The following is a 26,334-nucleotide window of genomic DNA, read 5'->3' as shown; positions in this document are numbered from 1 at the left end:
CAAAAATGTATTTGAGCAAAGAACAAAATAATACTAAGAATTATACTAAACAGCTGCTGATTTTAAAGAAACAAAAAAGGCCTGTAATCACTATACAAAATATAAAATGTATTAAACACTACCATCCACAGAACAGAGGTTTATTTTAGTTTGATTATATTTAAAAATTATTTGTGTAGTTATTTATATAGTGAATTGTAAATGAATATTATACAGTAACCTCCTTTTGGTCTGCAAAACCTTTGTTGCACTATAGCACATCCAATCACGTTGCAAAAAAAGAATTATTTTTCCTTACTATCAATAAAGAAAACAATCATTGATAATACAGTAAATATTGTCAGGTCTACAAATAATGAAATTAAAAATGACTCCTCCGACTCTGAAGCGCTTTCCATGCAAAGTCAGCACTTGCTCGTTTAAACAGAGTGCACTACCAAGCAATGTCCAGGGTCATAGATGCTCTTGGTAAGACTAAACCTTACAAAAAAAATTAAAAAAAAAAAAAAAAAAAAAAAAAATCAAAGATTGAATGTAATCATGCAACCCTCTTACTACTGGGTATACCCACTGTGTCGCTTATCAATTTATTGCCTTTCTGGAATATCACTCAAGGCATCAAAATTAGACTTATGATAAATATACATATAATGAAAGGACACAAACTGCTATTCGACACTACTACTGGTAATGTCTGTGCTACGTGAAAGCACCTTTAAAAAGAGCCTATGCGGCAAGAGATAAGTGTCTAAAGATTCAAAATGAATCAACAGTATTGGATAACAATATAATTCTCAACTCAGAAGCTGCCTCAAGATTAGGTGCATCTTCAGTTAATGTAACAGGAAAAAAAGGCAATGGATTTTATTTTATTAATTGTATCCACTCATAAACTGACCTAAGGCCACCAGATGTGCAGACACAACAAGTTTTCTTTTCTTTTTACAGTTCTTTAAATTGTAGGATGATAAAGGAATAGATCTATTTAAAAACAAACGGCTATTTCATCTATATTAAGAGGTGGCACCGGGCGTCGGGTTCACGTTCTGAGTGGCCACCTGTGGTGCGACTTCAATGATTCGTGGTTTGTCTATAATTCTGGCCGTGCGGTTGCCCTTCTCTACAATGCCGATAATCCACGCTTGGTGACCTTCGCCGTATTTTGGAGACTTGATCTCGGCACAGAAACGCGCTGCCTGTTCTCGTGGTAAACAGATGAGGAGGCCTCCTGCAAAGGAAAAAGCAGAGCATTAGAACGTCTGATTGCAAAGCGTTTCAACCTTGATCTGCCAAATCTCTGTTTAGACAAGCACTTGGTGACTTCAGTGGATGCTGTCGAACTCCAAGGACTCCAAGAGAAGACACGGTGGAAGTCTGAGCTCTTGCTTTACAGAAAGAAGTTTATGCCTGAATTCAGTGTTTAGGGGGTATGTAAACGAAGCCAAATACACACAAAAGATGTTGGCAAGAGGACATCAGACTGATGCCAACAAATGACATACTGAAACAACACCCGCATTGTAAACTTCCAACAGAGGACTGCAAAGTGCCTCTACACAGAAACATTTCGGATAAAGGTCATATTCAGATACCTATAACCACGTATCGGTAGCAGCTGATTCTGCAAGTAATCCCATTGCCGCCAATGAAATAGTTCATCAAAACAGGGACTATTACCAGGGAACGCAAGAGGCAGAAAATTAAACACAGGCTTGATGCAGCGCTCCCTGTGACAGTCCTTTTGACCCCTTTGTTACGGAATTTTCTAACCTTTTTTGGCCTTTCCCATAAGATTTTTTCTCAGACACAACTGAAAAATATTTCATTTACTAAAGAATGCTTTTCCGAAGCAGCACAATAACTAGTTAGCAAGCTTGCCGTTCAGTTATTAAGCCTAAAAACACTTCCATTATAAGAATCCCAAAGCACTGAAAAAGGTGGCTTGGCAAGTGAATTACTAGAAAGAGTTTCATTGTCAGCTCTGGCACAAATTTCCAGGGGGCTCTGACCAAATCATTAAATGCTTTGGTGCTATCCTTTATTATTAGAGTATTCAGCTTTTTTATATCCCTTACCTTTTTTACATTCATGCTACATTGCAAAGGTGTGAAGCACTGCAAGACAGAGCAGTAAACTCATCTGCAGATGCCTAATTAAACCTCAGCCTATTGCACGCTACATGCAGTTTGTGCAGCTCACATCTGTACACTGCGCTGTATTCTGACACACAGCAGCCTCCTGTAAGGGACGTTAAAATAGCATCTCCCATTGGAAAACGTTTGGAGAACACCAGCAAGAGAGTATATTCATGCAAACAGGAATTTGGGCACGTGCTGAGGCTTGCTTACTCTTAAAAGAGTTATTTGACACAAAGTCTTCTCGTCCAGGCAAAGGGCATCAGCCAGCGGCACAAGTCGTGCCACCAGCTCTGAGCTAACCCTGGGGGCAAAGGGCCACCTGCTGAGCTGGCCACCCTGGGCTCGGTGCTCCCTCCTCCTCCGTGGCCCTCGGACAGCTTCTTAGCACCTTGGGCACCTTTATGTTTGCTTTTCCAAGCAAACAGCTCTCTCGACAGTGGCTGAAACCACTTTTCACTTAAAGCTGTGAGGAAGAAGCAGCTATTGAACATGAGAACTTACTTATAAGGACAGGTGGAAGCATGAAAGTTATCTTTTAGGTTCGATATGAAGCAAATGAGTGTGCCGCCCAGAAGAACGCCTACCTCTCTGACATTTCAGAACATAACATCCAGGTACTCCCATCAAAAAAACCCAGAAACTTGAAAGACAACATGTAAGCTACTCCAGATGTAAGAGACAAATCAATTGCAAAGGAATTATGTGTCATTCCCATGGAAAGGTCTAAATCAAACTGAAGAGAAACTTATGTCATGGTGCAAGCGAGTCAGGGAAGAGGTTTACAAGTGGTAGCGCAGAGAATGTGCTGGAAGGGAGGGTAGAAGCATGGTGAAAAAGGAAATAAGAAAGAGCACACAAATAATCTTCACTCAATTATCTTTTCCCCACACACTCTCTCTCTGCCATTTTATACCACTTGTACACATACCCTTTTAACATTCTTTGGCAAGATCAGAAAAACGTACAAAATCCCAGTTTCCAATCAAAAATCACTTCCCACCTGCTGGCTGCATCCCACAGCGTGATCAATAACCCTTAATAGAGGCTACAGGCTACTCTTGATCAGTAATAGGATTCCTGTCTGCAGGGATTATAGTTATTTCTCTGGTAGACTGACCAGCCTCTTTAACCCTTTGGGTAAGTCCGTAAGGTTTTCTGCTATGTATTCTAGTCTAGTCTATGTTGCTGGCCTTCCCAGCTGCTCTGGTTTTTGTCCCATGGACAACTACAAGAAGTCTTCACCTGTGCAAGGTCACAGCCACCAGGAGTTGTTGCAACGTGCCTGCGGAAAACGAAGCAGCAGTGCCGCTCTGCACTGAAGCAAGCAGCATTTCACGGTGTACCAAGTTTTCGGTCTGCGTCAGCCACCGCTGAAGACAAAGCAAACAAACTGCAGACTGAATGAACAAATGGCCGTGGCGGTTTGAGAGTTTGCTACACGCTTCTTTCAGGGGCTGAAAGGATGTAGATACTTGCTGTCTGTCCTGGCTTACCTTCTTAAAAATTTATGGTTTTTTGTTGTTTTGGTTTTTTTGGGTTTGTGGGTTTTGGTTTTTTTTTTTTGTAAGAAGTTTTGAACATTGCTGGTTTTAACAGCTGGATTGCAAGCAGGGAAGTGGACACAGAAAACTTCAAAAGCAGACTACACAAAGCTTTGCAATTAAAAGCAGAGATACAAACAGTCCATGCATCAAAAACGAGTGTCCTTGCTCCTGCTAATGGCTTTCTGCCACAATGACTAACAAACAGATGAGATGCTTCTCCTCAGGCACTAACAGCCCTTCTTTTCTACCCATCTGCCTATTTACACAAAATTTGCAGGAACACTGGGTTGAGATACCTCTACTACACTAAAAAAATTGGCTGACACCAGTAAACAGTTTCAAAAGTTATTAGAAGAGGACTGGCAAAAATACACATGTGTATGAACATCCCATATAGAGTAACTGTGCAACTTATTTCGGCAAACAGCCAGCCTAATAAACAGAATTAAGTTTTTTGAAACTAACTGCCTGATTGCAACTTTAACCTTTACCAAAGAGTTACCTAAAAGAGACCGCAAAATCTTGTAAAAATGCAATTTTCAGAAAATACCCCATAAGCAAGAGTGCCTGGAAGATGGAACAGATGACACAATAGATCTTTCCAACACTGACTTTGGTCAACAGGTGCCCAGCAAATGCGCACTGGAAAAAAATCAACAGCCTTAAAATCCATTCAAATCGTTTTCCAGTAAATTTCTCATTGCCTGCCCACTCTGCTGAAAAACATCTGTTCACAAACGAAGAAGCTACAGAGAGAGCATTTCTGGAAGTTTAAGACAACAGAGAAAGAGCATATCTGTATTACGGTATGAACAGCCCTGAGCAGCCCCTCAAAAGGCATCCTCACAACTGGACGTAGAGGCGCAGCAAGCCACATGCTTGCCTTCATATAAATCAACCCCAGGACATGAAGCACGCAAACATCGTGGGTCTGAATGCTAACGAGCCATCCCAGTGCACCGTGCCCAAGCTAATACAGACTGCTGCAATGTGTCAGGCTATCCAGCATAAGCCTAAAGCCTTTGGGACCGCAGTTATACAGCTTTCAGACCAGAGCTGTTGTGTCCACGTGGCTACGGATCTCTCTAATATTTGGCAGACACTGCCCTGTAAAAAATCCCTATAGCCACCTCTAATGCAAGAAATGCAACGCTGTGATGAAATCAAATATATGTGTTTTGAGGCACTCAAAGTTCACAAATAACCAGATATGTCCTGCTGTTTTTTCCATCATCATCCATCTATGTCGAAACGTTAAGCCACTCAGCGTCTCAAAGACACCTCTTGCTCTCAGTCCCAAAAGCGATTCTGAAGCCGACTGTTTTCCGCTTCCAAGCACTCTCACAGCAGCGCGCACATCCCCACCGTTTTACATTCCTGCAGTGAGAAGACAGAACTGGATATCCCCAGGGTGCAGGATGGGCAGCTCTGAGGACTCAAGCACTCAGCCTGCAGCTAAACGATTCCCATGCCAACTGCTATACAAACCTCTGCCGCAGCCGCTCACCTCAAAGAGCAGCCTGCAGCTCCAGCTCTGCACCCGCGCTATTTTTTGGCCTCTTTGCAACCAATAACAAATGCTACTAGCACTCTGGTTACGCGGACTCCTGGGTAGTAAGAATCTCTCTGGTACTACCAACCTTACTGACACAGCTTGCCAAACTGCCACCAGATATTTCTGGTCTCTGCTGACTGAGGCTGGATTTGAACTCCTGAAAGGGTTCACGTCCCATATCCTATTACACATCATCTGAGCCATACGGTCTCTGTAGGACAGAGCGCCGGTTTAAACGCAGATGGCTAAGGAACAATTCAGCAGATCATGGTTAAGTTGCGTATTCACTAGGGGAAAAGTTTATGGCTCTCACTGTGATGCTTCTTTCCAGATCTTTGGACTGCTTTGCTTCAAGGGGCCCCCTCTGTTGTGAACTGCAGAGAACTTGGATAACACTTTTGGAGAGCAGGAAGAGGGTGGAGAAATGAGATAAGAAAAAAAGACAGAGTTGTTGTTACATCTTCTCCATTTCCCAAAGAGAAAGAAAAGTCAGATTAAAGAAGAAAAACAAGGTGAACAGGACAAAAGATTCATGAGGAAAATGAAGTATAAAGACTTCTAGCAGAAGACAGTGACCATGCTAGTCAGGAAAGCGGCCTACACTTAATAATAAGGCAACTTTCAAACATCCCAAGTTCTTATCACCTGGTGACTGTTTAAATGCTTATCTGAAATGAACGTGGTGTCCATAGCCTGATTCTTAGTACGTCTGTTGTATTCATTGTCACTGCAAGTGGCAGCTTTATTAAATACAGAACTCAAGTAATGAATGGGTCAGAGACCAAATGCTTTTTTTTTTCTTCTTTGCTGCTAGTCACAACCCTTTATTCATATACGTAAGGAAGAAAATCTATATTCTTGGATGTCTGTATGCTGTGAACAGAGAAGGCCTCAGTCACCAAGGCTGGCCCATTCAGCACTAAACTTCACACATATTCATAATGAGAAACAAAAATCACTCATTTGACTGGCAAACCTACTGCAGGTGGCTCCACCTTTGAGAAACTGCATCAGCTGTGCTGGGATTTTCAGATATTCACTGTTCTGGAGTTAACAGCTAAGAGAAAAATAGGTTTCAAAAGAATTCAGAATCATCGCTAACTTCTAACTGCAAAATTTTCTAGATACAGCAAGGGTTTCTAGAGTGGTGCTTCATAAGGAAGCAGAAGGCATTCAGAATAGGACGGTGGTTTGGAAGTTGGGCTGAAGAAGTTAATTGTGAACAGTTGTGCAGCTAATGCTCATTAGCTTGGCTCTACGCCAAACCAACTGCAAACCTGAATGCAAAGCACGTGATTTGTACATTTGAAATGTTATTAAACTCCAACGTGGAGGTGTAGGGAAGGAAGAGGGTGGTACAACTGTCACCTACCTGAAGTCTCCGGACAAGTCCCGTGCATGAGGCCAAACATATTGCCACAAGCCTTACTGACAGCAGCCATCTTAGCAAGAACAGGAAGGTTATGAATAACAAAGGACACCTCATTTCGCTGCTGCTTGGCAAGGTTTTGTGCATGCCCCAGGATTCCAAATCCTGTGATGTCTGTAGCTGCATGTGCATTGAAAGTGTGCATGAGTCCAGCAGCTACAAGAGAGGGAAGGGGGAAAAAAAAACAAACACAAATCAGAAAAAAATTATCAGGAATAGCAATGCTTCAACAATATTGTGCAGAGTTTGAATGCCATTGCATACCTTTAATTTGAATCAGATTGGGTTACTGTTTAAATTAATAAAAAAATGCTTGAAGGAACTGGAATTCACCAGTAGTGCATGTAACCATTAAAAAATTCAACTTGTATTTAAGGTATTAAATCATGCTGAAAATCCAGTACCGAAGTTATATTTATCAGCATGCTCTATTAGACATGTGCTACTAATTTATATTAGCAGTCTAAGAAACAGGGGTTTGCTCCAGATTCAAACTTCCCAAAGTTGAGGCCCAGAGAGGTTCTGAGCTCAGCTTTGCTTCATTAAGGGCGAGGACCAGACTCATCCTGGGTCAATTTTCTCACATCTCTTTCCCTGCCACTCTGTAAAACTACCACATCCGAACTTAAGTTCTGGACACTTTTAAATTTTTTAAGTGTAAGAGCTTAAGAACAAAGCCTGCAGGTTGCCAGGGAAGGGCCCCAGCCTCCCCACCTATGCATTCATGAAATTCTTAGGCATTTGCAACCACAGAGCCCTGGGTGGGAGAAGGGCACCCCTGCATGCAGGACAATAGCTCCAGTTAAGGATATTTAAGTGTTGTTAAAGGTGCCTGACAAAAGTGAGTGGAGAAAAACAAAACCAAGAATGCTTTGCCCTTCTTTGGTGCTTCTCAATACATGAGCAGGACCCGAGTTCTTTTCCATAAGACAATCCTGGCCATTTATTTTTCCTGGAAGACTTTGTGAAAGAATAAAAAACCAGTGGGATGACATAACAAATACCAAATGAAAACTGAATAAATGGGAGAAGAGATATTTAACTATCCCTGTTCCTTCAACTGCGAAGTGAGGAAACATCTAACTCAATTCTCGCCTCCTCCAAAGATACTTTGAACGAAGAAGGGAAATCCTGGATTAAAATCTCTAGGGTAAAAGCAGAAGCTTCCCCCTACCAAAATTAAAAGAAAAAAAAACCCAACAACAACAACAACAAAAAAAAACACAACCAAAAAACTAAACCCACCACAAAAACATGCGGGGGGAACAGAAAAGAAAACATGCGCTACATATTCCACACTTTGGGAAGCACGTAACATGACACAATTAAAAACTAAAAATTTAAATTGAAGCATACAAAAATAAAGAGCTTTTCCTTTTTTATTCTATTTTGAGTTTTTTTAACCTTATTACAGTCAGGCCCTCATGAGTTCTCTAGGCACAGAAGATAAGGAACAAATCCAATATATTTCCCTTTAAAACATCCTCTAACTCACTGGGATGTTACTTGCAGCACTCACATGAGTCATAATCATCTCCAGCAGCATTTGTGTTTTTGCTGTATAATTAAAAGGGGCGTTTGATTTTAATTTGCTTGCTTCACAAACACTGAACAGCAGAAAGATGGGGCAGAAGGAAGGGATAAAGCAGCTGTGTCACATTTCCCCATGGCAGCGAAATGAAATTAAGTATGGAACTGGAAAAACCCACAACCTCCCCTCCGCCCCCCCCAACACACACATCTCTTCTTACCTGTTCTGTTCAGTCGTGCCATATTCATCATTGCTTCCTGGTACGCTAGTTCTACATCTTCTTGCGTTACCACTAGTTTGATTTTATTCCATTTTTCTGGCTAATGGATGAAACAAAGATGATTCTTTTAGATTTTCAGCTGTATATTTTAAAGCACACCTTTACCACTTTAAAAAAAAACCTTCATCGAAAATGTACTTTTTTATTTATAAACTCAGTTAAAGAGGGGCAAAAGGTTCAACAGTCAAAGGTGTGTGCCTTACTCTGCTGTACTTAAGTGAAGTCCATTTAAAGATCTGTTAGGCACTAAGCACCTCAAATCTTGCAGCAGAGTGGAGTGGAATAACCTACCCTAGGGCAAAGAACGCCTTCAAGGCAACTCTCTGGCTTGAACTCCACAGCCAAACTGAAAGAACCTTGTTGCTGGATGTTGAGATTTGTAATCTCTGGCATCTTGTTTTTTTTTTTAAGAGAAAACTCTTGATTTCGCATCTGGACACTTTGATCAAGAAAGGCCACTGATACCCACAAGTCCAGGCCTGAGGAATGTATGCTAAGGCAGGATGTAATCGCTCTAGTGAGTTAGGATTAAGACAGTTTCATAAATTTCCTTTACAGTTTCATACAGTTTAACACTCCCTCCACCCATTCTCCAGTGTCGTGTATGGACTCATGCCTCCATCACATACTAAGCAATGTTTTTCATCCCAAAAGGCTCTCAGAACAATTTAGGAAATAGTACCTTTGTAAAGGGCAATTGTTTCATTCAAAGCTGAAGTAATTCCAGATCCAGAATGAAACAAAGCAATCATTTAGCTGTTAAGAGCAACACTACAAACTGGTTTAATTTTCTTATTTTTTTGCAATGGAAATAAAATTACAGAGAACTGAAAGCAAACAAAAATAGGATTTTTGACACCACAATGCCTACATTGCCATTCCACAGAAGAAATGCGTAGAACAGACTTCTTACTAAATCAAAGGTGCAAAAACTACTAAGAACTAGTATATGATGCTGCACTGGGGAAGGATCTTGTCAAAGAGGCTCTTATCCTTAACAAACGAACGCTGACTTCGAGGGGTGTAAGAGAGAGGGGAAAAGAGACTGGTCAGCCAAAACAAATAATTTGTTAAAGAGCAAGGAAATACAGTGGTAAGATCAGAACTTCCAAAATTAGGTTGAACTGGGTCTGACCAATTAAGTAAGAGAGAGAGCAAGTAAAAAAAAAAAAAAATTAATGAGGCTGTTAGAGAGGGGACAGAATAGTGATTACTCTTACTGCGGGTATGACTGAAAAACCTGAGCAGTCATTCTGCCTTAGTTTTCAAAAACAGGGTTCTGAGGCCGATCATGGGACAGAAACCAGTCAGATGATGGGAATGGAAATCATGAGTCAGGTGGAAGCAGAACTCAAGGCTGAGGCTAGGAGAGCCACAAACACAGGTAGGATACAAATTAGATGCAAATGCCTCTCCACTATAGCAATCGGACACTGGGGTTAGTAGAGAGGAAACAAAGGTAGAAAAGTTCACAAAAATCCCCAAACAACTTTTAAAAGTAAGATTAGATTTCCAAATGGGAAGGGTCTGTAGACAACAGCAAGGGCTGGAAAATCCCTCCTGAAGGGGCACATTACAGCAACCCCTTTCATGCTTTTCAGCCGAAAGAGGAAAAGGCAAAGGGATGCCAGTTCCCAGCTGTGGACCAGCCGAATCACTCCACATCATCAGCCTGGCAGCCAAACAGCTCCATCACCCCTAGCACATCCCAGACCTGGTCCCCTGGGGCGCCGGCTCCCTGCAGATTCTTTGCAGTCTCTTCCTTTGCACCCTATGGCAGCTGCCGCCAGCAACGCAGCTGGAGCTTGGCTGCAACAATGCTGGCAGCAACCAAGCAAGGAGGACAAATTTTGCCTCCATTTGGATCTTCCTTTCACTTGTCACCAGGAACTCATTCGCTACTGCTCTGTTTAAATACCTCAGCCTTTAGGTTGTGTTTTGGTTTTGTTTTTTTTTTTTTTTTTTTTTTTTTCCCCCCAATTTGTTTTGCAGCCACATATCTCTACGCTCCAGTTTTCTTTTCTTGCCTATGCATAAACTTGCTGTACTATGTACTTTCTCCCACATACTTTTCAACACAAAGTCAAATTCCCTACTGAAATTTGATTTATGGGTGGATTTGTGATGGGTAATTCTAGTTTCACTTTCCCTACTCTTTCACAAAACAAAGCTGAAGAAAAGGCAGCACAGCTACTCGGAAATTTTCCTACCACAATCAAAGATATATGTTGTTTACACGTAATAGGAGGATTGATTTCCTTGCTGTCCTCATTTTTCAGACCAGAAAGTGTTTTTGGTTGACAGTCAAGGAAATTAGAAGTACTTGAAATATGTGGAAATTCAGAATATCCTTAATTTGCAAGTCTGTTTGTCAGTACAATAATAGATATGTTAAGAAGTAAGATTATGGCCAGAAAACATACTATAAAATTGGTGTCTTGTTGTTTCACTTCATTTTCATATCAAGATTATCTGAGGCCCTGATCCTTATATCTGATTGGAAAATGCAGGATTCTGCAGAGGTCAAAATTGCTAGGCCAGACCCTGTGAAGAAGGAGAAAAATATTTTTTTCTTGTTGCTCATGCTTCAGACTCCAATGAAGGTTTAAACTGGTTCTCTCCCACTTTTGCTAACACAGGCTTTGTAATTAGAATTCATCTGACAATGCAGTGGCCAACAGCCAAGACAAAGTAGATTCCAGCTCACTCCTCTGCCAGTCTATTGGCTCAGTAGTCCCAAAAGTAGAAAAGATGCATCTTTTTAACGTGTAGACTGAGCAGTTATAATTCTGAAGACACATACTGGGAGCCAGACAACATAAGCAGATGCCAATTTTGCAGTCACTTTTCAGTTCAGTAGTTACATTTTTGCCTGAAGTAACAGATGGAAGTATGTCTACATACATAATGCTGCTAGAAATATTCTTACTGAATGCACAGGGTAATACATGTGAAACGTAGATGTATTTCCATGTACACAAGCAGAAAGCCCATGAACACAGACAGCAATCTTGGCCTAATTGCCATCAATAAGCTTTTGCCAATTACTTTGGCAGGTGGAGTAGGACATAATTTTACCCAGGGTGCTAGTCTGTTGTTCTGTTAGTAAACAATTTTGTTTATTACAGCAATGCCTGAGAACTAACTAAGAATTAGATGCAATTAAGATGGGCTCACTAAGCACAAAATAGTAAATTGTCTCGATGCCAAAAGAGTTTTGCACATAAGCAGGTAAGGCTGACACACCAAGGAGGAGAGCGAGGTGGTAGATCATTCCCAACCGAGCCCTCAGTGTACTTATTACACTGCTGAACTCTGTCACTTTGAGGTTTTGAGGGAGTGAGGAAGGTCACCTTTAACTCACACCCCTCTTCCCTATTTCTTTTTTTTGCAGTGTACTCACAATATCTAGCCACTGGTGGACAGCTACAGCCACTTGTGTTCCCAAGGGTTTAGTTAATACAAGCACATCTCCTGGCACTGCATTGTCTGGCCTGAAAACAAAGAATTCACATATTAATTACACAGTGAGATTCACACACGTTATTAGGAATAAGTGCTGATAATTACATTTTCACAGACCCATGTATCTTGTTGCACAGTTAAAAAACTGACTAATTGCAGAATTACCCTTTGGGATTCATTGCCGTGGGATATTATTGAGCAAAAAGCTGCAAACTTATTGAAAAGTGCTAATCCTTCTTTCTTGGAATATAACAATGCTTGCAGTCAGACACACACAAAATTACATCTTTCAATTTACTGGAGATGTAAGATAGGATAGGGAGAAAAAAATGACCTTTGTTACTTCAGGGCATAAGATAACCATCACTAGGATCACGAACAAATCCATTTGTATAGTGTAACATGCCACAGTGGGACATTCAAAATCAGCTACTGTTAAACAGACAGAATGCTGTAAACACAGCAATTCTGTAGTTCTCTACAGCCGTTAATAGGATAATTGGGAGATGGTTTAAAATGTATGTATAAACATGACAGAAATTTATGTCCCAAAACAGTCTTCAATACCTCTAAAGGTTAGAAGCTTAACTCTCCTGTCAAAAGGAGAATAGGATTAAAAGATACTGGGGGGTGGGGAGAAGTAAAAGGACATCCTGTTTAAAAAAAGCAAGCATGTACAAAAGAGATGTGGCATCTGTTGAGTGCTAAGGACAAATGCAAGCAGGAGAAGGTACTACTTTATTCATCAGGAGACAGATTACAAGATCACAACATGGTATTTAAAGGATTTTTTACTGTATCCCTTCAGACCAGTGCCTTTGATTGTTTAGCGATTTAACTTACATTATAAATTCATTAGGCTGACAGACTGTCGTGGCCACTCCTCCTAAAACAATCCAGGGATTTAACACTGTTTGGCCACCAGTAACAGATGTTCCTGCCTCTTCTGCTGCATCTTTGAAACCCTGGATAATTAGAGGCATCACTTTGTCTCTTTCCTAGAGATCAAAACAGAAGTCAGAGTTCCATACACAGCAGTCCTAGTCATTTCAAGACTGGTCCAGGGCTTTTAATCACTCAAGCCAAATGCCCTCGTGGCAAATAGTTCGTGACAGAAAAGCCAGCCTTAAGAAGAGGTTAGCCTCCTGAAAATTGCATGTTATCCCATAGAGCTATGGTTTGACAGCTCTTTGTAAAAGAGGTGAAGAGATATTCTTACGCTGAAGAAACATTCTTCAAAAGGTCATATAAAAGTAAAGAAATCAGAGTTCTGGAAACTCAGAACAACTCTCCTGCTGTTATAATCAGGTACAGCCACAGCAGTGCAGTGCAAAGGCAAAGTTAAATCAAGCTGCATTTGGCCTCCACTAACCTGCAAAATTTCAACTTACTTCCAAGAATAAACATCCCTTTTTTGCTAGAGCAAAACAAACAAACATGCTGGTCACTTCCACAAAAAAAAAAAAGAAAAAAAAAAAAGAAAAAGAAAAGCAATCCGTTTCAGTTTCTTCTGCTTCAGAGAGATGTTACAAAGCCAGCATAAGCAAACCAGAAGCAGCTATTCAGATTGATACATTAATTGGTAATCAAATGCTGCCTTGGAGCAACATTGTCCTGAATTGACAGAAGCAGGGACCCCATTTTGGTGGAGACAAAGGTATTAGCAGCAGCAGATTACAATGCCACAGAAAACCAAACTTTTAGCAAGTGACCTCAGAATGTTTATGAGGCAAGACCCATACTATGAACTGAGACATTCAATAAAACCATCTCTTCTTTAAAAGGGTTCAAACTTTGAGGAGAAAATACACTAAAGGTAAATAAATTCTAAGCATGTTTAGCTGTTTGGGTCTTCTGTTAAAAGCAAGTACCAAAGATCTTACCCTATCTGTCATTTTATTGCTGATTCCAAGGAGCATCAACATGTTGTCACATTCTGTGACCCCCATGGCATAAAGGTCACTTAGGACATTGGCACATGCTATCCGTCCCTGAAAAAGAAAGACAGAAAAAAAAAAAATCTGCAGGACTGTTTGTAAATGTTCAGACACCTGCCACCAACAAAACTTCCAGCATGAGTTTGCACTCTGAGACAGATGCTTATTCCACAGGCTCCTGCATTAAGAAACCCAGCAAAGGTGTGGTATGATCCATGTTGTGCAACGTGCCCATCTAGAAGTGCAGATATCTGTTCCCTTTACAGGTAAGGAGAGAATTCATCCCAGCTCTCTTGGTCAGCATACTCTCTCACTGTCTACATAGGAATCCCACACTGATTTTGTACTGGATACCTAATTTTAGAGGCTGAAATTAAGCTTGACAAAGTCTAGCTTTGATAGAAAGCTCAGTTTACTTAGTCTGATATGTTCCTATCAACTTTATTCCAGTACAAAACTGTACACACTGAAGACGATGACCATGGTAAGTAATTCACAACTGCTAGGAAGCTAATCCAAAAAAGTGTATATTGCTGTACCTCTTCTGCATCAGAATACGTAGGAGACAGGGACCTTGATGAGAAAGCTGTTCCTCTGCACTACCCTGGAGGCCACGTCTACACTCCTAAGTTTTTAGGAGAGTACTCTTCTTCCCGGAGGATACAGTTGTGCTGCCAGGACAGGCCCATCGGGGTGCTGCTTCTGTTGGGAAGTCCGTAAGAAGCTGTCTGCAGAAGACAGCACGTGCCGGGGATTAAGGATCTCGGGGCTCCCAGAAGCCGGCCTTGCCACCGCTTAGGAGCACACACGGCTGCTGATGGGAGATGTCTGTCCCCCACCACCTGTATGGAGAGGGGGACGTGCCAACTCTATCACTTGTTCAAAGGACAAGAGAAGGCTGAGTTTTGCTACAGCGCATACGTTTTAACTGACTTTTGTGTGTGTGAACATCTCCACTAACAAAAATTTGTCCAAGGGACCTAGTCTTCTGTTGAAGATTCCTCTTAGAAATCTTGAAGCTGACAGGACTGAGAAGGGATCACTTGGGTCACATGAGCTTAGCTACTCTAATTTTGCTAAATTAATGAATCCAAGTGAGGGTTTGTTGGGCTGTGGACCCAGCACAGATGAGACATCGAGTCTCCCGATGGAGATGCAGAACTTTGATACAGGATGTGCCCTAACGGACGGCAGGATGATTTTAAAATACAGGACAAATTCTGTTGTGTTACTCTGGAAGACTCCACGCGTTTTATTAAAATTGTTTTAGGTTTACAGCTGCAGAATTGTAACCAACATCTGGTTTTGAGATTGTAAATCCGTGCTTTTTATAAAGTTCAGAGGCAACACCACCATGATAGAAACAACAACAGGCTTATTTGACACCATTTGGACTACAGAAAGATGCTTTAGCTGGAAGACAAATTGGGGGACGGGGGAGGGGAAGGAATCTAAACACATTTCCACCATCTCTAAAACCTTACAGTCTAATCACACATGCAGGATTTTTGCAAAAATTAATATTTTCAGGCAGTTACCTTACTTGCTGATGACATGAAATAACACCTCCAAATCACAATTATATATAAAGCAGCTTTTCATAAATTCAAGAGCTTCAGTGGCATCAGGGAATCCCTTATATTTGGAACTGGAATATGTTTTAATCATTTAAATCTTAAACTATTTAGAGAAGAGTGAGCTGTGTACTGCATGGTTTGATGGATATTGGCTGTTACATTTCTAGATGTTTAAGAACACTAAAGCCTGCCATCTTCCTTTTCTGGAAGGAGACTATCAAACCATTCTCCACTATCTTCAGTATTTACCAAACAAACTGCTGGTTTATGCCCTCTTAGGAATGATAGATAAGTTTTTAAAACCACACTGACAACAGCTCTTTATTCTAGTGGTCAGAGGTCAGTCTAACACTGCTTTTGCCAACTGGCAAAACCACCATGGAAACAGATTCAGGGAGTGCAAGTCTCAAGTCTGAAGGAGCAAAAGGAGCAATACATGGCTTGTGAACACCGGTAAACAGGACAGGATTCACAAACAGGGGTCAGCCTAGCTGGGTCCCACGTGTTACCTGACTGCTTGCATAGTCCCCCTGAAACACAAGTATCTATGTGCAATACTATTTATAAGGGCAAAGGATGGAGTATCAGACCCCCGCCCCCAGTCTTGAGCGAAGGTTCATCTTAAAAGGGCACAAAAAAGGTTCCTGGAGTGGAGGAGGAATGAAGTGCACTCTCAGACCAGCCAGTTTCCTGCTCCTGTATTCAAAAAGGTGTTTCCACAGTGCCACAACGGAGGCCAGTCCCAGTCCTATTACCAGTGGCTTGATACTTATTATGAAACCTATCTTCAATTGCTTGTAACTTTTCCAATATCAAAGCATTTAAGTTGAAAAGTCCTATGCTGGATATAGATTTTACAGGCGGACATCCTAGGGATATTTCGGGCAACATGGATTGAGTGTTTTCAAGAACAAAGCCAAAGAGGAGGGGAAAGGGGAAAAGAAGGAAGAGGTTTTTTGCATATAACTGCAGAACTTCGTTTCAAAATAGGCAGTGACAGAGTGAAAGCTGTTTTCTGAAGCAAAAATCTGAAGTTCAGCTGAGTCCACATGCAGTTATGCCTCCCCAGCCGTTTTCTGACCCCTTCTGTGACAGCACCGAGCTTGGAGTCCATTTGCACTTTTGGCTTTCCCTCCTTGCTTCCTCTCGCCCCAACTAGGAAGAGAGATCAGATAAGGAGCTGCGGGTAGACACTGTGCACAGAGAAACAAAGAGACTCTAAATCAGGGATCATCCACCCAAAAACAGGCTAGAATTGACTAGGTAAGGAGATAAGAGCAGAAGAGCAAGGAGCAGAGCGTGTACTGTGTGTAAGTGACAACGAGAACAGAGACTGGTAATGACAGGCATGGGTCAGGGGGAGTCTAGACTGAAAACAGGGAAAAAAAACAGCAGGAGAAACAGGGCAGCAGCAGTCTGTCTTGAACACTGGAGCCCAGAGCACACTCCTTTATACAGCCTGGGCACAAAATTCCCAAGTCTCACCATTTCTCTGCTCTTAACTGTCCGTAAACCACATGGCAAATTGTATTTGACTGTCCTCCAACTGATGTTGGTCCGCACAAGAAAATGGCAATCTATATTGCCCCCAGGTACCGTAGTCCGCAAGAGAGAGGTGCGAGTAGAGGATCCAGCAGCTCCAACCCTGCTGGGTCATCACTGCAGGTATCATCAAGAAGGCTTGCGACAGATCCCCTGTTCTCAGTTAGCTTTTAAGAAGAAATACACATCTGTAAGCAGATGGCGAAGTGGCAAGCCACCGCATTAAAATTAACGCTGACAAGAATGAAAAGCGAAGGACCTGAGAGTTAGAAAACGCCAAAGTTACAGCTGCTGGCACATGTGGATCACAGTATAGACAGTAACTACGATGCAACCGATGAAGCTGGATTAAGGCCAAATTTACATTCCACTCCTACCACACTGGCCTAAACCTCATCTGGGCACAGGCTCATCTATCCACTTCTGCGGCATCTCAAACCCTTTCTATCTCCAAACAAAACAACCCTCCTCCTTCACCACAGCCTTCTCACGCCGTCCCTCGCAAGTTTTTGTTACAAGGCGAGAAAAGAGTTTCTCAGCTGATGAAGTTGAACACAGCTCTCCGACAACACAGATTTTTTTTTTTTATTTTTTTTTTTTTTTATTCTGGTCCCTGACAAGTTCCCACATGATGTTAAAGCAAGCCACTTGAATCAAATTTCTCAGGGGAGCTCAACAACTCTGTACTCCAGAGGCCAGCCTGAGATCTGGGCTGCTCAGTTTGCAGAAAGAGAGCTCCTCTGGAACAGAAATCAAAGGAGCTAGGCTTGCATATGTGCACAACACCTGGTCAAGCGTGCCAAAAAAAAAAAAATTAGTTGGTCCCAATCTCAAACTGCATGTCCAAAACCTACCTGACAGGTCTCACAGAACAAACAACGAACCAAAAACAGCAAATAGAGCATGCAATCATATGAACAGCAGTAAAAGCATGCCTTAAAGCAAAGGAGTCACATTCAAATCACAGGAAACATGAATTCTAGCATTTCTTAAATTTCATTTAATGAATACCTCCTGTAGAATTCCTTACAGCTTTACTAAGTCCTTTTTTAAAGTTCATTGTTTCCCCATGACCTTCTGTTCAAGTCAATACTGATCACCGTCACACGTAACACCACAGAGGAATCCCTACTGAGACGGACTAAATGACATACGGACACAGAAGGAACCGAAGTCAAAGCGCACACAACTTCCAACAAGTTATTTCAACTTATCCATCTGCAAGCAGAGGTAGTACAATGGGAAAACTGGTGTTGACAAAGCACTCTGAAGTTGCCAGGTGCTATTGCCAACTACTGTCATTTAGACATTTCCAGTTCTAACATGTTACTTGGTTATTTCAGAACCTCAAAAAAGGCCAATTGCAACGCGGTTCTGCTCGTAAGTGGAGTTTACTCTCTGCTGCTTCACAGACAGCTCTTTCCCCCCCCCTTTTGGGCTTTTCAAGCCAAATCCCACAGAACAACAGATGGAGGGAAATTTGAACTAAAGGTGGCAGTTCTCCCAACTTTCACCTTTAGAAAGCAGCACTGCAGCATTCCTGGCTGACATGGAAAAGATTACAGGATGAAACTACGCCTTTCCCTCTTCATGTGTATTTAGGAAAGACTCTGAATGCAGTTAATCAAACAATTAGCACTACACATCTAGAAGAAACGGTCAAAATTGCCATCAAATTGGTAAGCAAGAAGCACAAACCAAATGAGAAATATAGCTAACAATTAAGTTTAGCCAACTTACCATCATATAAGGATCATCCACAATAGGATAAATATAATCTGTCGTCTGGACCAACGACAAACCTCCATGTCTTAATGGAATAACACAAGTGTCCATCCCAATTCCTGCAAAGACAGAAATCCATCAGTGAGGTGAGTAACTCCGTCCTTAATTACCTGTTGCTCTTAACAAGAGAACTTATAAACCACATCTTGTGAAGTACAACTCAGAATACTGCCTAAACAGACATGGCAAATTCCTTCCTTAGAGAAAGCACATAGCACAAATAAGAGGAAAACCAAGCGAAGAATGAGAACTCCTGACTGGAACAGAAGTGTAAATGGCTGAAAGCAAGAACTAAACTACAATATTCTACATTTTGTTGCAGCATTAATAATAGTGCATTAAGAACATCTGTGCTTGTATGTACGTACATTTAAAGTTAAGAGGAACTACATAAATTGACATTGCCAAAAGCAAAAAGGTTTTCCTGTCACTCTGATCTCAACAAAAACATATCAACAGTTTTAAAAGGACACAGCCTCTCGGTAAAGGGCATTTCCTCACTTCAGGAGGAACAAGAAGAATGCCACAAGTCACAGCCTAGGCCCTTGGTGAAAGATGATTCACCCGCTTGGAGCTTCTGCAACTGTGTTAACCTCGCATGACTTCCGTGAGGCTGAAAGGCGGCAAGACGATCTGCCAGAGAGGGAAACTCCTTTGAGAAAACCACACCACCAAGCGCAGCCTCTTCCATGATGGTGGGTATTTCAAACAGAGTAAGCGACATTAAAGCCCCTGGGCATTTGCTGCGATGCAAGAGCCCGCACAAAAGCGGCAGGTGACAAATCACAACGTGCTGAGCCGCGCTCCCTGTCGATATCCTCGTGCCTTGTGGCAACGGCAGGTAGCTTAGGTCCCTCCTGGGCTGGCAGCAAGCTACCTAGAACTACTTTGCATACCTCCACAGGGCAAGAGTCTTCAAACAACCAGTTTTCAGGAAGCAGACGCCACACAGGAGCTTTTCCCCATGTATTAATGAAACGCACTACCTAGCAAGTGCTACAAGCCAGTATTTGGCAGTGTCCTGTACGGGGATGGAGCAAGCTGCTGTCATCTGAGGTCCTACTGAGGACACAGAGCAGAAGGTCTGCCAGGCAGTAGGTATATAAGTGAAGAGGATCTTGCCTCTCCTGCCTACGGAGGCAGATCTTGCCTTGGAAGAGATGGGATACTGACAGAAGCTCATAACCAGTAATTTAGGGTTACTCATCCTCCGCAGAAGCTACCAAGCTATTATGCACGATGCCCAGTGTCTCCAGGGAAGCGCGTACAAGCGGTTACAGAGAAGTGGCTCACGTATAGGAGCTGTTTTGCTCTCAGTTCACCTATTCATGCCGTAATGCTGCAAGACTGATTTCACTTATGCGGTTTTGTACAGCTTCAGCGAAAGTGCTGCTTGACAGACAAGCCAAGGGGCCACGACGGTCCTTCTGAGGCTACATTTCTGTTCCATCAGAAAAGGACTGACTAAATCATAGAATCATAGAATTGTTTAGGTTGGAAAAGACCTTTAAGATCACCGAGTCCAACCGTTAACCCAGCACTGCCAAGTCCACCACTAAACCATGTCCTTAAGCACCACATCTACATGTCTTTTAAATGCCTCCAGGGATGGAGACTCAACCACTTCCCTGGGCAGCCTGTGCCAGTGCCTGACTGCCCTTTCGGTGAAGAAATTTTTCTTAATATCCAACCTAAGCCCCTGGCACAACTTGAGGCCATTTCCTCTTGTCCTATTGCTTGTTACTTGGGAAGAGATACCAACCCACCTGAGCACACTGCCGGCTCATACTCAGCCAGCTGTCAACCAACACCCCCAGGTCCTTTCCCACCAGGCAGCTCCCCAGCCACTCCTCCCCCAGCCTGCAGCATTGCATGGTTTCGTTGTGACCCAAGTGCAGGACCCGGCACTGAGCCTTGTTGAACCTCATACAGTTGGCCCCGGCCCATCGCTCCAGCCTGTCCAGGTCCCTCTGCAGGGCCTTCCTGCCCTCCAGCAGATCGACACTTCCACCCAACTTGGTGTCATCTGCAAACTTACTGAGGGTGCACTCAATCCCCTCATCCAGATCACTGATAAAGATATTAAACAGAACTGACCCCACTACTGAGCCCTGAGGAACACCACTCGTGACCGGCCGCTAACTGGATTTAACTCTATTCACCACAACTCTTTGGGCCCAGCCGTCCAGCCAGTTTTTGACCCAGCAAAGAGTACACCCGTCCAAGCCATGAGCAGCCAGTTTCTCCAGGAGAATGCTGAATCTGCTCAGAGAGGTGGCTGAAAACAGTGATTTCAAGGCCCATAACAGCTCTGAGAATTAATATCAAACTTGCAGTTTCTTACTCATGGATATACTCACAGCCATATTTAAGATTGCTCTGGGTAATGCCACTTGCAGAACTAAAAAGGAGCGAGGTCGAGCCTGCTATTGGCAACTTCCCTCTTGACTGCATCTCGAAAGCATGGTGCATATGCCCAGGCTGTAAAGTTACCTGTCTATCCCTTTTAAGCACAAGGCATCAGAGGCAAACAACACCAAACTTATCCAAAGACATATTTGTTAAAGGGATACTCACCACAAAAGCATATTTTTAAGAGACCTGAACTCTCCACCTTCCATTACTAAGTGATCTCCTGTTACATAATACCACACCTACACATTGATGGCATTAGTCTACTTTTTTTACCTTTTCTTATAGCTGGAGAAGAAAAATCTATTAGCAGTTCCATTACTGTTTAGAGCCTGTAAGTTTATAAGAGGAAAAAAAACCCCAATAGCTAGATAATTAAATCTAAACCAACTATTACTGATTTTAGAAATTTGCCAAATTGAAATGCTGTTGTGACTAACTTATTTAATTCAGAAAAAAAATATATAAATAGCAATTTGGGGATAAAAAGCTGGAAGTGTCCTTCATTAGGGAATATTAAATTACAGTCCCACCCCAGCTCCACACACAATTGCTGCTTAGATATTTCATAGGCAGATTGCCATTGCTTAAGCAAGAACATGGGCACCTTACTAATCTCTCTCTGAATTCAATCTCTACCAGAATGATGGATTGCAACCTGTTAGCCTGATAACAGACAATTAGCAATGTTGAAATAGTTTTAAGTAAGGTTATTGGACACTAAATCAGTAATTAAATAACTTCAGAATAAATACTACATTGATATTCCTAAGTTGAGGAAAAAAAATTCATTCTGCGCTGCAAAGTAGAGATTGAATATGCAGGGCTGAGTAAATAGACAAACAGAATTAAAAATGTCATTAAACACATTATCTACATTCATTTATCTATATCAATATTAGGTAGAGTAGCTGGTATCAAAATACCTACGTTTGCCCTGTTGCCCATGTAGGTGGCTTGTGCAGGTTGTTTTCCCTTACTGCTTGCATCATTGTGCAAATACCAAAGAGAAAGTGAAGCTGGCAAGAACACAGAGGTCTTGGAAAGACAGCCTTTCCCAGGCAGCTTCTACAGGTGAGCAAAAAAGTTAGAGTGGGGAACAGTGAAAGGACTGAAAGGAAAAATGACAACTGTGAAACAATCCGCTCACAGCCTCAGCTGAAGCGAGAAAGTTTTCTCTTGCTCACTTTCTCTGACCCAGGAACAGAGGGGAGGGAGAGGGGAACTTCACCTGCGAGTCACCTAATTGCATAAAATTCATTGCATTCATTGCATAAATTTCCAAAGGCAATGTATTAATATAGAAGTCCCGAAATTAATTGATACGACTTCAATTTGCAAAGCATCTACTGGGAAAAGGAGGAGGAGACTAACTCCTAAGCACGTGCCTATCACGACGGCCATTCCTGACGGGTTTTTCTTTGTAGTTGAGCACACTGCAGGATGTTAAATAATTAAAATAACATTCTTGTATCCCAGATGCCAACAAATGACAACGCGAGAGTAATTCTTCAGATTTCTGGATGCTGTGCATGCATTATACAACATACAATTTTCAAACTGATTAAACAAACCACAAATGAGATCATATCACTAAGCAGACCAAACAGGAGGATCGCACGTGTCTAGATGAGCAACTACTTACCCAACCTGGGCATAACTGCCCCCAGGAACTGTTCATCTTCCTGAAAATGGTTTTCTTGTAGGGATTCGAGCAGTTTCTGTAAGACATCCTGAGGCACTTTGCAGCCTGTGCCTTTCAGTTCAGTGAATCGGGTCAGACGGAAGCTCTTGTCCAGTTCGTAACTTTCTGGGTTAAACGACTCCCGAACAGACATGGTTCTCTCGCACAGACTGCTGGCCTTTCCCACCCCAGAGCAACGGTATCAGCTTCTCTGCTGATCAGTCTAATTAACAAAAGAAATAAAAATAATAAAAAAAAAAATTCGGGAACTTTAGAAAATCCTAGGAGCTGCAAGACAACAAGGTTTCCACATAGAGCAAGTTAAAAAGAAAGAGAAAGCACTCAACGTCTTCCTTCGCTTGTTAGAGACAGGTGGGCACATCTCACACGACCCATTTCCCTAAGGCGACAAAGGAACGACTCCTCTTCCTACCTTCCAACATTTAAAACTGTAACTATGCCAAGCAAATCAGAGAATGAATTTTCTTTTCCAGATACGCTGCATAAGTTTTTCATTAAAAAAAAGAATCTAACACACTTACCGACCTCATTTAACACAGAGGTAATGAAAGAAATAATAGTTCCCAGAGCACTGAGGCCGATTTCCAAAAGGCAACCTGGGCCCTGATCCTGCAACACGCTCAGCAGAGACATCTGTTTGTACTCAGCTCAGCGCGGGGTCACAATTTTAGCCATTAACATATTAATCTCAAAAATAAGATGCTTTTCAAAGAACGGCTCCGCGTCAGTTCTGATGTAAGAAGCCGAAACTCCATAATACACCTGTTCTCCTTGGGGGAAAACGCAAGCCGGGTGTTCTGTTAGCACAGGTAACAGAAGAACAAAGAGGCCGTATTTAAGCAGACTGGTTTACCTACAAACACGCCAGTTTACCCTTCAGTACGTTTGCAGACACAAAAATGTTGAAAAGAAAAGTTTCTTGCCTCTCGAGCCCTTTTTTAGTCAACTAACGATACTGAGAACACAGAGAATTGCCCATTAAAATGGTAATGTAAAAAGACACTGATGCAACTCATTTAATAAAATTCTTAACAATGCATGTCTAATTTTAGAACGTTTTTCCACTCTGACTCACATACACCACACTCCAAAACTAATAAGAGGCCTAACCGAGACAGTGACTTCTAAACAGGAACGGCTGTGATAAAATGCAATTCATCTTTCTCAGAGAAGAAGTTTTCAGGAATTACTAAAAATGACCTGTCTGCGGTAGTTTCTTAGAAAGCAAGGATCCTGCCTAACAACAGGAACGGAGTTCGGCAGCACCGCTGACAAAACCTGATACTGATGGTCACGCCGTTACGAGGTTAAGCTGAAAAGCAAAAAAATGAATGCAAGTGACTGGTATTCGCCAAGTTCGACAGTGCTAAATGTAAGAAAAAAAGTAAATCTACAGGCTGTGCAACTGATTTCCCCTATACAGCCCTTATTAACAAGTACATCTGCTCCATAAACCTTTAAGTCTGCTAATTTACTGAACATACTTTGTAGGAATCGAAGTTTTTAGCTCCCTGAGAACTTCTGATGCGGAGCCCAGCTCCCCTTTACAGCGCTTTCCCTCCTTCTCTGGGAGGCGTGGCACTTATTTAAAACAAATCTTCCAAAGCCCAGGCTCGGGCAGTAATCCAAACTCTAGTTACAAGAACGTGTCTTGGATGAGCAATGAATTCGGTTCGTAGCTGTTGTCTTCCAATGCAAGACACTAAGCACTTGCAATCAAAAAAAAAAAAAAAAAAAAAAAAAGATAGTGTCTGGAAAACAACCTGTCAACAGAAATGGGAGACAAAAGCTTTTCAAGGAGAGGGATTTTTTTTTTTTTTCCCCCTTCATTCTTTTTTAACACTTCATTCTAATTAATTCCAGAAATTTATAAAAAGCAGCTCGGCCCACAAGGGAAACATTTTCCTTCATCTAACCAGTAATTGCAATATGCTTAGCACCCCCTACCTACTTATATAGGAAAGGATTCAGAGGCCACAGCCTACCAGGAACTTTTTGCAGCCTTGAGGACTGTTAAGACACAGTAAATTACGTTCCCCGGTTTGAAAACAAATACTGAAACAACCAAGACGAGTTTATTTAACGGAAAACATCCACTGTGTGCAAGAACACAGTAACTTTTTGATGAAGATCTCCATGCAGCTACATGCAACTATGTATTTCGCAGACCGCCATGGGAGCAACCTTCCCCGCAAGACCGAGTTTCGTGTGACTGCTGGCCGTCTGTGCAGGCGTGCAACGCCAGCGTTAGGCGTCCCTCCCCGGCAGAAGCAAACACCTCGTAACCCAGATGTTTCTTACTTTAAAAGAACGGCATAATAAATATTAAAACCGAAAGCTTAACCCTTGCCTCCCTAAAGAGCAGAGAGGAGAGAGCAGAGGAGCAAAAGGGGAGCGCGAGGAAGAGCTAGAGCCAGGTACCTACCCAAAACAAACCCAAGAGCAATCAACGGCAACCCAACCGCCCGAGACCTACAGGGTGCGGAGCTGCGACAGCCATCTACCCACGGCGTGCGCAGCGACATGGCTCTGGGACACCTTAAATTTCCAGCCGCTGCCTTTAAAGGCGAGCCAGGGCCTCCACGGTTGCTCTTTGTGCAGCCGGAGCGGAGGAGGAGGAGGAGGCGGGGGAGGAAGAGCAGCCCGGCTGGCTGCGTGCAGCGAGGAGCCCTGCAGGCAGCGACCCCCCGCCCCCTTCTCCTGGCTCCGGAGGGGACAAACCCCACGGGGGGCGGCTTGGACACGGGGGGGGACCCGACCCCCCCTCACCCCCCCCCCACGCGGGTCCGGGGCGCACGTGCGTGCAGGTAAGATGTCAGCCGGGGCGGGGTTAACCCCTTGCAGGCGGAGGCAGGGCTTTGCAGGCGGAGGCACGAGCCGCCAGCCCCGGGGCGCGCGCGCGCGCGCGGGGCGGCCGGTGGAACGTTGGGCGCGCGCCGCCGCCGCCGCCGCCGCCCCCCCCCCCCCCCCCCGCCGCCGCCGTTCCGTGAGGGAGGGAAAGGAAGGGGGGGGGGGAAGGAGGGAAAAAAGGGAAAAAAAAAAAAAATGTCGGCGGGCGAAAAATTTAACCCGCCCTTTGCCGGCGCTGGATTTTTTTAAAGCGGCCGCGGCGGCGCGGTGAGGCGCGGCGCACCCCCCCCCCTCCTACTTCCCCCGCCCTTCCCCCGGGGCCGGGCTGAGGGAGGGCGGCGGGGCCCGGCGGGCAGCCCGCGCCCCGGTGGCGCCGCGCCGCCCCCCGCGCCCGACCCGGCGTAACGGCGGAGGCGAATTCCCCTTTAAATCTCCCCGCCTTGCACCCCCCCCCTCCTCCTCCTCCGCCCCCCTCCCTCCTCAGGTCTCCCTCTTACCGGCTCGCCTCCTCGCCCTCCGCCTCCTCCCGCGAACGGGACTCCCAGCCCAGTCCCACAATGCACCGGGCGCGCCGGGCTCCCTCA

At 43.2% G+C, this 26,334-nt stretch overlaps 1 protein-coding gene across 2 annotated transcripts; it reads right to left on the bottom strand.

The window, feature by feature from the left end:
- On the bottom strand, positions 1-26,289 carry SEPHS1 (selenophosphate synthetase 1). Of its 2 annotated transcripts, none has more exons than XM_082311172.1 (9): positions 26,248-26,289; positions 22,841-23,102; positions 18,739-18,842; positions 13,826-13,933; positions 12,786-12,940; positions 11,881-11,971; positions 8,418-8,517; positions 6,610-6,822; positions 1-1,228 (listed from the first exon to the last, which is right to left on the bottom strand). In XM_082311172.1, the coding sequence occupies exons 2-9, from the start codon at positions 23,031-23,033 to the stop codon at positions 1,014-1,016; spliced, it is 1,179 nt and encodes a 392-aa protein (XP_082167298.1). In that variant the 5' UTR covers positions 23,034-23,102; positions 26,248-26,289; the 3' UTR covers positions 1-1,013. The 2 variants fall into 2 exon arrangements, with proteins under 2 accessions (XP_082167298.1, XP_082167297.1); XM_082311171.1 differs by lacking the exon at positions 26,248-26,289 and adding an exon at positions 25,326-25,398.
- Positions 26,290-26,334: the final 45 nt, after the last annotated feature.

This window comes from Platalea leucorodia (genome assembly GCF_965183815.1).
Source record: "Platalea leucorodia genome assembly, chromosome: 4".
Classification (NCBI taxonomy): Eukaryota; Metazoa; Chordata; class Aves; order Pelecaniformes; family Threskiornithidae; genus Platalea; species Platalea leucorodia.
Note: the sequence above shows the minus strand (reverse complement) of the source record. Positions and strands in the feature narration are given on the sequence as shown.

Bases quoted from the DNA above. Each gene is read 5' to 3' on its own strand.
- SEPHS1 (XM_082311172.1), bottom strand. From the start codon at position 23,033: ATGTCTGTTCGGGAGTCGTTTAACCCAGAAAGTTACGAACTGGACAAG. The intron at 18,843-22,840 runs GTAAGTAGTTGC...CTGTCTTTGCAG, and splicing joins GGCAGTTATGCCCAGGTTGG to GAATTGGGATGGACACTTGT. The intron at 1,229-6,609 runs GTAGGTGACAGT...TTTCCTTTGCAG, and splicing joins GACTTGTCCGGAGACTTCAG to GAGGCCTCCTCATCTGTTTA.